The 13,610-nt window shown below is 37.4% G+C and overlaps 1 protein-coding gene across 13 annotated transcripts in view; it reads right to left on the bottom strand.

The window, feature by feature from the left end:
• DLG2 (discs large MAGUK scaffold protein 2) overlaps positions 1-13,610 on the bottom strand; it is a 1,965,529-nt gene that overhangs the window by 393,778 nt on the left and 1,558,141 nt on the right. For all 13 annotated transcript variants that reach the window (XM_037042840.1, XM_037042852.1, XM_037042842.1 and 10 more), the window contains one exon: positions 11,200-11,268. In XM_037042840.1, the coding sequence (XP_036898735.1) occupies positions 11,200-11,268 (69 nt within the window). The remainder of the gene's footprint in view (positions 1-11,199; positions 11,269-13,610) is intronic.

Below are 13,610 nucleotides of genomic sequence, written 5' to 3' on the forward strand. Positions count from 1 at the left end.
ACCAAGCCCTTATTATATGAAATGCTAAAGGGACTTATATAAGAAAAAGAAGATGAAAAATATTAACAGTGAAAGGACAGCAAACACACAGCTATTAACAACCACACCTAAAACAAAAGCAAACCAAGAGGACAGCTAGATCAGGAGTGGAACCATAGAAATGAAGAACACATGGAGGGTTAGAAACAGGGGGGTGGGAGGGGGAGAAGAGGGGAGAAGGCACAGAAAATAGCATAGATGGTAGGTAGAAAATAGATAGGGGGAGGGCGAGAATAGTAGGGGAAATATAGAATCCAAAGAACTTGAGACACATGGTTATAAACTAAGGGGGGGAGAATAGTGGGGGAGGGAGGGTGCGGGTGGAAGGGATTGAAGGGGGGAATAGAGCAACTGTAATGGTATAATCAATAAAATATATTTAAAAAATAAAAAAAAATTTTTCAAAGACAAACAACAACCACAAACCCCCCAACAATTGTTATTTCAAAAGCAGAGGGTGTGAGAAATCCAGGCCCTGTGAGAGAATTCGAATCCTACGTATGATAGCTCTTAAGTCTTCCCTAACTCTCTGTAGCCTCAGCATTTTTTTTCACTGAAAAATTTTGGGCAATCCTTAAAGTTTGCTGTAATGACATCTTTTATATTTCCAGCTCTACCCATGTAAAGAAGGATTAGGAGGCCTAGGAAAGGATGTCTTATACAGTAAGGAAACAAAAAAGAAGCAGTAGACCAATGGAATTGAGGCTGAGAAAAATGAGCTGAGAGTTCAACCGGGAGCAGAGGTGGAGACTGCAGGGACATGAGGAGAAACAGAAAGCAAACCGAAGAGGGTGAACTGGGGGAAACAGGTGATCTGGGGAGATCTGCTGTTCTGATAGATCCCTGATGAGTCCCCTGTGGTTTGAGCTCTGCAGGTCCCTCTTCTCCTGGGATGAAAGGAGGAGCCTGTAAACTCCTTTAGTCCTTCCAAGCAGTGAGGACCCTTCAGCAGGTGAGCTGGCTGCAGAAGCAAAGCTGGGTTCTCACTGAGAGCTACGCAAGAGGCTGGTTTGTCTTTATCGGACTACAAATCACAAGGAAAAAAAATAAAATTGAAGGGTTGGGGGAAGTTTGGTCTCTTGCTTGTCTCCTGAATTTTCCTATATTCTCCCCAAATAATCTCTTTAGCTGGCCAGACAGCAAAATAAAGAAGAGAGTGACAACTACATATATTATTTTAATATATTCTAAAGTTACACAAAAATCTTTTCCATTTAACCCAGGTTCCTTTTCTGTTTTGGCCAGGTCACTTACATTTCTGTGGTTGACAAAGACTCAGATTGATTTTTGACTAGTGACCCCAGCAACTAACAACCCGAATAAAGCTGCTCTTTCGAGTTTGAAAGTAGTTCAGTGTATTTCTTAGTGTTCTAGCCTGCCTAAGTTCCTCTGGAAAAAAATGCTTAGCCCTGCCTTTAAAACATTTTTTATTGAATTAATCAGGGGATATTGGTTAATAAAACTATATAGATTTTAGGTGTGCAATTCTATAATACATCATCTGTATACTGTAGTATGTGTTTTGAAGGTCGGGGTGAGGAAGTGTGTCGGAGGACGTTGAGCATTCGCAGACATTGCAAATCCTGAAAGATGCCTGGGTCTGTGAATGTGTGGGTAGTGATAACTTAAGCCAATGGCTCCCGAGGGCCAGCTGTCTCCTTAGGCTCCCTATTTGGAAATATTCCTCTAAGTCCAGTAGCCAAGCTTTTATATTTTCAAAACTCACGAATATACAAAATGTTAGAGTTGGAAGGAATCTAAGTCACTGCTTATTTAACTGAACCTCATTACTTTGTATATGAGGTAACTGGTCAAAAATTACACAGTAAGGGGTAGCAGACTTGAACCCGGATCTCCTGATTCTCAGGTTCATAATGCTTCTACCTTTACAGTGGCCATGTAATTTTGGACCAAGTATCTGGGCACTGAGACTAAGAAGACCGAGTATTTTAAGTCAGCATTGTTCTGGGAAATCTGATGCATTTTAGCTATAAGAAAGCTTCTCCTATCGAGGGAAGAGGAGTTGGGCAGAGAAGAGAGCGGATGATTCCAGCTGAGGTCCCATTCCAAGAATGTTCCTTGGAAAGGACACCTACTCATGCCCAGTGATGGGAACACCAGAGGTCTCTGGTCCTACTAATGGGGCCATGGTATCAAGGGACTGGAGAAGTTATAGATGACTATTCCTATGGAGTCCCACAAAGGGAGAATGGCAATGATACCACCACAGTTAGTGTGAAAGGATGGGTTCCTTTGGATATATTTGTTTATAGATAAGACCACTTTTTAGTTCTCCCTTGGATACACACAGACTTCTGGATTTTTGGTTGGGGTCAATTAGACATGACCTCCTTAAAGAATCCCTTCTATAGTGTCTATGAAAGACACTATAGTGTCTATAGTGTCTATGAAAGTGCTTGTAAAGGGTGGTCAACACCTTCCAGGGCAGCTATTTTATTGGTGTGAAAATGCTAGTTTTTGAAAATTCACCCTTTTTGTTGTTGCTAACATGATCTTCTAAGGTAAGAAAGAACAAAGTGTAGACTCTCTCCTGGGTGAAAATTATTTGAGTAACTGAATGTACTTGTTAGTTTTGGCAGTGTTAGCTACATCAGGCTTTTGCACATGGTTTTCTCTTTCTCAATCTCCGCCTAGTTCCAAATACATTCTTCAAAATTAAAATTGTGTCATCTCCCCTGAGAATCCTACCTGGCTTCCTAGAAGGAATCATTGTTAACCATTGAACTTTTAAGTCTAGTGGTTACCTCCACATTGCTAAAAATATGCTTACACTAGACTATTTCTTTCAATTCTATTTTGTTCCCAGAATTACCTGTTTCCTTGAGAATATTTTTTCTGTGCACATGTGTTTTAATCTTCTTTCTCACATTTTGTGGGCTTTGTTAAAATACTTGGTAACTGGTGGCTATCTGTTCATATTTAGGAATGAAGTAGTAAAAAGGCTGCAGGGGATGTTGCAGATAAGAGCACTACTTTCTCACTGGAAGGCTTCCGGTTAGGGATGCAAACCTGAAACTGTCCTCATTTACTGGCACACACTGTGAAGCGCTTTGCTGTGTGGGTAACACACAGCTTATCTGGGTTCCTCAGCAGAAAGTCTGTTTCTTTAGAAAAACACCTTCCTTTTCTGACTGGTGGTAAGCACTTGCCTGGCAGCTGTTCTGCATGCAGGGGTGTGTATCTTGAGTGGGGGCATCTTCAGTCCTATTCTCAGACTCAGCTCTCAATCCCATCTGTTGTCACTATTCTAAAATCTCTGAGTTTCCTGGGTTCTGGTAGCTGGTTCTGCACCCTCCTAAGCTGTGGGTCCCTCCATACAATGCTGCTGCACTGTGGTGGGCCTTTTTGTGGGTGGCCTCCCTTGGAAACACAACTTAAGGAGACAGAGTTGGAGGGGCACATGGCCCTGCCTCTATAGATGATGTATGGCTGGGACTACTTTGCTCTGCTTCATCAATCTATACCTTCTATATGCTTTCTGCAATCAAGTGTGATGAAACCTTTTGGCCCCTCCCAATTTGTTTACTGTTATGGGATTGCCCATTTTTTATGCTATTAGCTTCCTTAATGGGGTGTCAGGAAGGAGTGGACATTAAGGTGTGGGCCACATCTGTCAACTTGAATCTGAAGCAAGAAGCTCACAATGTTAATGGGGATGTTATTCTGCCTTGTTAAGTCTGGCATAGTTATAGGTGATCCAGATATCAATTTAAAAAACAGCAGTAATTCTAGGTAGAAGCTCAATTAGACAGTTTTATTGTCTCAGATCAAATAAACTGAAAATCTGAAATATTTCTACTTATTTTATACTAAGCAAATAGCAACTTAGATGAAAATATATAAACACATAGTCTTTTACTTTTTAAAAATTTTACTTATTTTTAGAGAGAGGGGAAGGAGAAAGAAAGGGAGAGAAACATCAATGTGTGGTTGCCTCTCATGTGTCCCCCACTGGGGACCTGGCCTGCAACCCAGGCATGTACCCTGACTGGGAATCGAACCGGTGACCCTTTGCTTCACGGAACACATGGTCTTTTAAAATACATTCATTAAAACAAATCTGGTGCAGTTGGTTTTCCCAAGATCATTAGGAAGGAGAGTTTTAAAATAATGAAACTCCAATTTCAGCTGACTGCCGACACTCAGTGGCATATCACCTTAATGGGAAATCTGCTAAATAATTATTGGCCTATGCAAAGTGAAAAACAACTTTCTTACTATGTACTCAGTGACAGAGATTATATGCCACATAATCTCTCGCTTTGACAGCCAGCTGGGAACACATAGCATTGACTTTAGTGTCCTAGGCTTTATAGGCAATTACTGAGGTGTCCGTTTCTAAATATTACAGCAATGCAAGATTATTTCTACTTCAAATATTTCATTTTATATTCAAAACTGTTTTATACAAAATAAATACATACATATGTATTTAGCAAGTGTTCAAAGTAGGTCTTCAAACTAATCTAGGCTATGAAAATAAAATTTTTATTTGTTTTCCCAGAACACTTTTGCCTCCTACTTTTTTTTTTAAAGATTTTATTTATTTATTTATCTTTAGAGGGGAAGGAGAGAAACATTAATGTATGGTTGCCTTTCGTGTGTCCCCTGCTGGGAGTTGGCCTGCAGGGAACTGGCCTGCAACCTAGGCATGTGCCCTGATTGGGAATCAAACCTGCGATCCTCTGGTTCACAGGACTGTGCTCAATCCACTGAGCTACACCAGCCAGGGCCCTGTCTCCTACTTTTACAGGAAGTTGGTGAGTCCTATGCTACTCTCCCTTCTGGCTGGAGAGAAAACCCATGGTTAGAGGAAAGGTCCTGCTTAAGATTAACAATAGATGGCACAGAGGCTAGGATTCAAAACATATTCTTTGATTTCAGAGTCAGTTTTCTTTCATGATTTGAGGGAACAATATTTTTCTTAGTGTATTATTCACTAGACATGAAGTAAATAGCTCTATACCAGTTGGAACAATACAGTTCCAACTGAGAATACTTTTACTGTTTTTTAGGAAAGGAATCATCCTTGTGTTATGAAGACAAGGTAAGGCCTTGGCATTTTTGGCTTCTTCTTAGCAGAGAACTAGAATTACTTATTGCATTTATCACAGAAGTCATTTCATGTCAGTGGAAAAGAGTGCAAAATGCTTAAATATGCTTATTGGCAAGCTGATAATAAGCTTTGTGGATACAAAGAAAGAAAGAAAATGTTTGGAAATAGCTTTAGAAGGAAATGCTATTTGTTAGCATAGCTAGAGGAAGTCTTTGTGTTAATGACCAAAATGTGGAACGACAGCCACCCAGCCAGTGGCTGTTTTCAGAAATAACAAGGAAGCTGATGTGGAGACCAGTGATAAACTCAGCCACACCCTCACCTCTACCACAAACAACACCTCCACCACTCAGCCAGCACCTGGACCTCGAGAGCCACCCCAAATGGTGGGTTATTAATCTTATTTAATGACTTCTGGAGTCAGTCCTAGTTCTTTTTTTTTATTTTTAATTTTATTTTTTAAGGATTTTATTTATCTATCTTTAGAGAGGAAGGGAAGGAGAGGAGAGAAATATCAATGTATGGTTGCCTCTCGTGAGTCCCCTGCTGGGAACTGGCCTGCAACCCAGGCATGTGCCCTGACAGGGAACCGGACTGCGATTGTGTGGTTTGCAGGCCCACGCTCAATCCACTGAGCTACACCAGCCAGGGCAGTCCTAGTTCTTTATTACTTTTTACTCTAGGGAGTTCTTCACTGTATGTAACTTAGCATGAACATGGTTTATGAAAGTTGTGACAAATTCAGTAAAGCCTTTTCATGTGACATTATAGAAGGTGGAGTTGTGCAGTGGAGTCAAATCTGACTTTGAATCCAAACTGTGGTACTTTCTATGTAGATAGAAAATGACAGCCTTTTTATGAATCAAGGTTTAGAAAACAGGCTGCCTATTTTATACAAGTATTTTGGAAAGAAAATCAGATAGATGGATGGATAGATGGATGGATAAATAAACTGATCAATCGATAAACAGATAGCTAAATTAGCACTCAATAAATGTTTGTTTCTTTCCTCTTCCCTTGAAGGAATATCCATAAATTTGTACTATATTTATTCCGAACAAGTGCACATTTTGATTATAATCTCAGTAAGCACCTGATGAAACTCCCTTTCCTGTCAATATAGAATCCTAACACTGTCAATCTGTTCTTGACAGAATGTTGCCCATCCCTTTGTTAACCCTGCATGTCCTTTTCTGGGCTCTTTACACATATATGATTTAACATGCAGGTTCAAAAATGATCACAGTGCTTCAGATGATGTTACCAGAAGCAGAGTATTGTGAAATAGTTTTTCTGAATCATGACACTTTCCAAAAAAAAAAAAAAGAAATTGAGGGGTGTGGTATGCACAGATTTGCACTGCAGGTGCTGGGCTGACTGGCTCTCAAGCCGAACTGTAGAATGTCCACAGGCTGTGAAGACAATTTCCTCTCGTGTATCTAAATGATCTCTGTGTCTTGAACTTACTAAGACATATATACCAGAAATGGAAGAGCATTTTCTATTCTGGTCCTAAATTCTTTCTTTTGGAGCTGAGGATGAGCTGATATAGAAAATGCCTAGATTATTCTTCTATGTGTTTAATAAGTATTTAAACATAATCCTGGTAATTAAAAGATTTTATATAACTATAACAAGGCAATGAAGCAGACTCATAGTGATTTGAATGGCTTCCAGAAATGATTATTAGTTCTGTATATATGAATATGCCTCTCTACAGCATAGTGAAGTCACCAATCCCTGACTGTTTTAACAAACTATTATTTAATATACATGAGAAACTCCCACCTGAAAAATTAAGTATATATTATGTATAACAACAACTGGAACAGTTACTATAACAAAAACACATATGATGTTAGTACCATTATAAAAATAATGCATGTGAATTTAATTATTGAAAAAAATAACCCTTTAAGAAATATTGTTAGTATCTCCATTTTAGAAATAGGGAAACTGAGGCACAAAGAAAGGAAGTAACTTGCTGTCATGCAGTTAGGAAGTTCCTGAGCAAGGAATCTAGTTGGGATCCATGATCTAGACCACCTGTATATTATTGCAGAACCAACCTCTATGAAGGCTTGACTGAGCACTCCTTGTGTGTGTATGTTTTTAAAAAATGGAATAGAATAAATGTTGCAATGGAGATAGTGCTCTGTTGAGAAAAAGTTACTTCTCCAGACCTAAGTTATATAGGGTGGGGGCAAAAGTAGGTTTACAGTTGTAAGCGAAACAAAATTGATTATTTTTTATTTCATATATTGTATTGTTTATGCTATTACAGTTGTCCCAACTTTTCCCCCTTTGTGCTCCTCCACTCAGCCTGCTCCCCATCCCCACAATCTCCACACTGTTGTCCATGCACAGTTATTCTTGTTATCATTTATTAACTATTGTATTATTTTCCATGTGAACAACTGTAAACCTACCTTTGCCCCACTTTCTATTTAGCCTATAACCTTCACTTCTCTCTTTTTGTTTGTTTCCTTTTTTTACTAGAGGAATTCAGTGGTCTGATGTTCTTTACCATCAGAACAAGAAGAAGAGAACTAGCAGGAGAAGCCAGGGTCCTTTTGCAGGGAGTTCAGTGTTTGTGGACAGGCTATATTCCTTTCATTTGCCTTCCCATGGGTTTGGGAAAATTCATTGGGTTTCTTGGCCTGAAGGCAAAAAGGGGCACTCCATGAAAAGTGTTTATAAAAGTTATGCTGTTCCAGGAAGGAAAAAGCTAGCATCTCCGTCTCAGGTGGATGTCCACTTAGCCGTGGAATCTACTGACTCGCACTGTTACTATTGAGGTTGGAAAGAACCCCAGGGAGAGAGGCGGCAAGAATTATCTCTGGTAAGTTCCACCTGGGGGAGAGGGATGCTGCTCACACTTGCAAGCCTTACATCTGAAGCTGCTGGGGACAGATGAGAAAGGAAAATTATAGGTTTGTGAAAGATCGCTGCAGCTTACATAAAAAAATGGTGAGCACATCAGCAGACTACAGTGCAACCCCAGGGTTTTGTGGAAGAGGCAGCTGAGTTGTCCAGTGCGCCACAGAGCTGGAGGAGATATTTGGATCTCAGCACCAGTGCATGTCTGGTTCTCCATCTACCCAGACTACATCACCAGAGACAACAAACGCACAGTAGACAGCCACAGTAGAATGGTAAGGAATGCCATTTCTCTTTTCCTCCTTTTTGCTCCAATATTACCAAAAGATAGATCTGAGAGAAAGAAAGATTTAGAGCAGCCATTTTCAACCAGTGTGCTGCAAGAACTTTTAAAACATGCAAGACTTGACTGTTTAGTCAGGGGCACTGACATCTTTTCCTTTAGATTGTCAAATAAAAAATGACAACAGCTAACACAACAGTCCAGTGTGAGTGAATCAAAATTATATCTATTTTGTCAGATAGATAAAATATATACTTTTTGCTATACCACAGAATTTTAGTAATTAGTTTTTGTGTGCCATGAGATGAAAAAGGTTGAAAATTTTTTATCTAGATGGTGGTATGAGAGACACAGAACACTTTGGTAAAACCCAAAACATAATTATGTTGGAAGGAGGGACTGAGGTCTGAATAAAATGTAAGATTTTAGGAAAGGACTAATTAATAATAAAGTTAGAGATTCTCAATGAAATGCCTAATTGGGAGACTAATTGGGAAATAGGATTAAACAAAACACAGCTGGTAACAGGTATAGGAAAAATAAAATAATTTTATATATTAACTACCTAAATGTTCTCAATGAAACTGGTTTCAATTATAAGGCAAGTGGGAGGAATATTAGCCACTTAATCCCAGCCCCTCCAGCTTTTATCTGATTGGGAAATTTAGAAACACAAAATACTAAGTCCTCTACATGTAAGCCTGTCCAGCCAATATCTCCATTCTCATCTTCACTGCCTCACACATGCTATGCCTTGGTACTGGCTCACACAATGGTCTTTTTTTAAATGTTTTTTTTCCCGTTATCATTTAGCCTTTTGATATTCCCCTCCCCATCACAATCACTAGTGTTGTCTACACCTATGAGTCCTTTTTCCTTTTTGCTCAATCCTTCCACCCCTTAACCTCATCCCCACTCTCTAGCTGTCATCCTGCTTTCTAACTATGAGTCTCTCTATTTTGCCTGTTAATTCAGTTTGTTCATCAGATTCCACACATGAGGGAAATCATGTGGCATTTATTTTTCTGTTTTATTTCACCTAGCACTCCTCCATCCATAATGCTCTCCAGGTCCACCCATACTGTTGCAAAGGGAGAAATCCTCTTCTTTTTTTATGGCTGAGTGGTATTCCATTGTGTAACTGTCCCATAGTTGTTTTATCCACTCATCTACTGATTGACACCTGGGCTACTTCCATAGCTTGGAAATTATAAATAACGCTGCAATGGACCTAACAGGTGCTTATGTTCTTTTGAATTAGTGTTTTGGGTTCCTTTGGATATATTCCTAGAAGCTGGGTCAAAGGCAGATGTATTTTGACATTTTTGAGGAAATGCTATACTGCTTTCCACAATGGCTGTGCCAATTTGCATTCCCACCAACAGTGCACTGGGGTTCCCCTTTCTCCACATCCTGGCCAGCACTTGTTGATTTATTGATGATAGCCCTTCTGGCAGGTCTGAGATGATATCTCATCATGGTTTTAATTTGCATTTCTCTGATGATTAGTGATGTTGAACATCTTTTCATGTGTCTATTGGCTATCCACATGTCCTCTTTGGATAGCTGTCTATTCAGGTCCTTTGCCCATTTTTCATTAGATTTTTTGTTGTTGAGTTTTGTAAGTACTTCATAAATTTTAAATTTTACCTCTTATCAGATGTATCAGTGAATATGTTCTCCCTTTCTGTGGGTTGTCTTTATATTTTGTTGATGTTTTCCTTTGCTCTGCAAAGCTTTTCAGTTTGATAGAGTCCCATTTGTTTATTTTTTCTTTTGTTTCTCTTGTTTGGGGAGATATATCTGATAAAATATTGCTATGGGCAATGTCCAAGATTTTGTTGCCTATGTTTTCTTCTAGGATTTTTATGCTTTCAGGTCTAGCATTTAAATCTTTGATCCACTTTGAATTTATTCTTGTGTGTGGTATAAGAAGGTGACCCAGTTTTATTTTTTCTGGATGTATATGTCCAATTTTCCCAACATTATTTATTGAAAGAAACTACCTTTAGCCCATAGTATGTACTTGTTTGCTCTGTCAAATATTAATTGACTATAAAGGTGTGGGGTTTTTTTCCAGGCTCTCTATTCTGTTTCATTGATCTATGTGTTTTTATGCCTGTACCATGCTGCTTTGATTACTATGGCCTTATAGTACAGTTTGATGTTAGGTAGAGTGATTCCTCCAACTTCGTTCTTTCTCAGGATTGCTGTTGCTCTGCAGGACCTTTGTGGTTCCAAATAAATTTTTGAAATATTTGTTTTAGTTCCATGAAATACATTACCAGAATCTTGACAGGAATTCAATGAATCTATAGATTGCTTTGGGGAGTATGGACATTTTAATGATGTTCATTTTTCCTATCCATGAACACAGTATGTGCTTCCACTTATTTGTATCTTTTTTAGTTTCTTTATTCAGGATCATAATTTTCCAAGTATAGGTCTGTTATATCCTTGGTTAGGATGTGGCCATGTTTATGCACATGCTCTTTCTTGTGCTCGGAGTTCCCTTCTCCCTAATGTCTGTGAAGCAAATATCTATAGATGCTTCAGTTCTCAGCTCAAGAGTTTTATCTTCTCTCAAACCATTCTAACCTGCTCTGTCCTCCCTCTCTGATACTCATTCTCTGCCAGATGTTCTTCCTGAATCCTTCATAAATCCCTCACATGTATCTTCTGTGAGATGCTCATGCTGAATACAAGTATGCGTTTGTATTTCTGTCACTCCTACTAAACAATGAGCCCCCTAGAGGTAAAGAAGAGATCTTGCTTGACTTGTTAAAACTATTACATAGCACAGTGTTTGGAATATAACATAAGATTCATAGATATTTGCTGAGAGGGAGGAAGCGAGAGTAAAAGTGATGAGGCTGCACAGTTTACTTCAAGAGAAGGCTGTGCTGTGTTCTTATCTTACCCTTCCAGTGAGATGGCCCGTTGGAGAGTCACGGAAGGCTGGCGGGTTGCAGTGCTGTGTTGGGAATGACTGCAAGAAAAAAAAAAAAGAAACGTGGACCATGAATGACTTCACACATTTAAATCAGTCCCATTGTCAATAAAAGAACCACTTTTGAAAGAAATATATTAGAGATTAAATCACTGTTCTTTTGGTGATAAGCAGAATTTCCCCCAAATAAAACATTGTACCTGATAAGGAGTAATTATTTCCATATAATTTGGTTTTAACAAAAGCAGATTTCATTATGATGCAATGTAGTATTTTTTAATGCAGAACACTTTTTTCTAAGCAAAATTTTAAAAAGAGCAAATTTGCAATTTGGGGTAGTATTTAACTCATATAAACTTGTTAGCTTAAATTTGTAACACTTACTTGTATAGTTAATAACAATTCAGTTGTTGGATAAACACAAAAACTTGAAACTGGGATTTTCAGTTGCATATCAATCTTAGAATCTAATGTAACTTCATATTTTGCTTTGGTTGTATGGTAACAAGCAAGGATTAATTTTACATAAATGGTTGCAACAAAAATTATAATATCTAACATTTATTGAGCACTTATATTGCCCAAGTGACTTTTTAAGTTTATGTGTTTACACCTTTTGTATCTCACAACCCTACAAGGTATGTACTGCCCCACTGAACAGATGAGAAAGATAAGTACAGAGTGGTTTGGAAATGCACCATAGTCGTCTGGTAAATACCTGCAATTGAAATGCCCTCTAGACTGTCTGACTCTAGAACCATTATTCTTCACTGTCGTATTATATTACTTCCAAATCTAAGAATTTTTTTAAGTTTATAAGAACTCGCTTTACAGTCTCAGAATTTTCTTTAATTAGAGATAAAGGAATACTTTTATCTGAGATATGCACAATGACAATCTAACAGCAAAAAAAGAATGCTGTTAAATGTATGATATAACATACTTCACTGTGTAATTTTATCTTGTAGTGTAAGTTACTCAAAAATCTCTGAATGTCAATTTCTCATCTGTAAGATTTGCATATAATACCTTTCTCATGGAGTTGTTATAATGATTCAATGAATTAAGTGTTTTGAACAGCACCTGTTACATGGTAATAAAAGCTACACAAATGTTTATTAAACAAATAAACTAGTATGATTTTTCAGTGTGTAATTTGAAATGTTTGGAACCAAATAAAAATTATTATTTAGATCACTACAGTTGGCCATATAGTTAATACTATAAGGTACATACTTCCAAGCATAACTTAGGTGATTAAAATTAAATAGAAAATATATTTCTATTGCAAAACAAGAAATTAATGGAAATCAAAATAAGAGCCACAAATTCACCTATAATTCCATTGGCTTGTCCCAGACTTACAGAATTATCTAATTTAATTCCTTTAGCTGCCCTATAAAGTAAGTATGAGTACCCCCATTTTATGTATAATAAAACAGAACATGTAGAACTTAAATAACTTGTCAGAGATCAATAGTCTGCAAATAGGGAACCAAAATCGAAAGTAAAGCCTGTCTTGTTGCCAATTGTGTGTACTTCCCACTCTGTGCTACTGACTCTATGTGTTTGATAGAATTTTCTATGTGCATAGAACATATATAACTATGTATTTTACATTTTCCCCTTACATTGTAATTTTACTATTTCTGATAGGGTCTTCATAATTATTATTTTGGAGTTATATGATGTTATTTCCTATGAATATATAATTTAACCACAGTTTAATGGCTAGATATTGGATTATTCCCATTGCTTCAGTATTGTAAACAATGTTGCAATGAACATATTGATAAATTACTTTTTCTTATTTTGTATTTTTTTTTCAAATAGATTCCTCAAAATAAAAAAATACATTATTAGGTTCTTGATTACTTTTCAAAAGTTTTATACCATTTTATTGTCTCAAAAATACATACACCTACACACACACCATTTCACAATCATCTTACAAGCACTGACATTATAACTTTTAAAAATTGATAATTTAATCAGTGCAACTTATATCTCTGATATATATTTTTGTGTTTATTAGTAGGGATGATAATTTTTTCCTATATGCTTATCCACTAATATATATTTTTGTTTAAACTGTTTAAACTGTTTAATCCTTTCCTTTACCATTTACCTTTCACTGGTTTAGAAAGTACCAACAGTTCTTTTTGTGCAGAGATCAATGATGCCCACTAGCCAAGATTAATGAGTAACTGGAAACCCTGATAGCTTCCTCACCATTAGCTTAGCCCACACAATTAAAACAAAGAAGTACCCAGTAATTTCACTTTATTTATCACTACTTTAAACTAAGTACTTTATTATTCTGCCCTAAATTATTCCAACAATGTCCCTCTTAAAGTTTTAGTGATGCTATTAAAAGCAAA

The sequence above is a fragment of the Sturnira hondurensis genome, unplaced genomic scaffold (genome assembly GCF_014824575.4).
Source record: "Sturnira hondurensis isolate 20B ecotype Veracruz unplaced genomic scaffold, ASM1482457v3 Scaffold0003801, whole genome shotgun sequence".
Lineage (NCBI taxonomy): Eukaryota > Metazoa > Chordata > Mammalia > Chiroptera > Phyllostomidae > Sturnira > Sturnira hondurensis.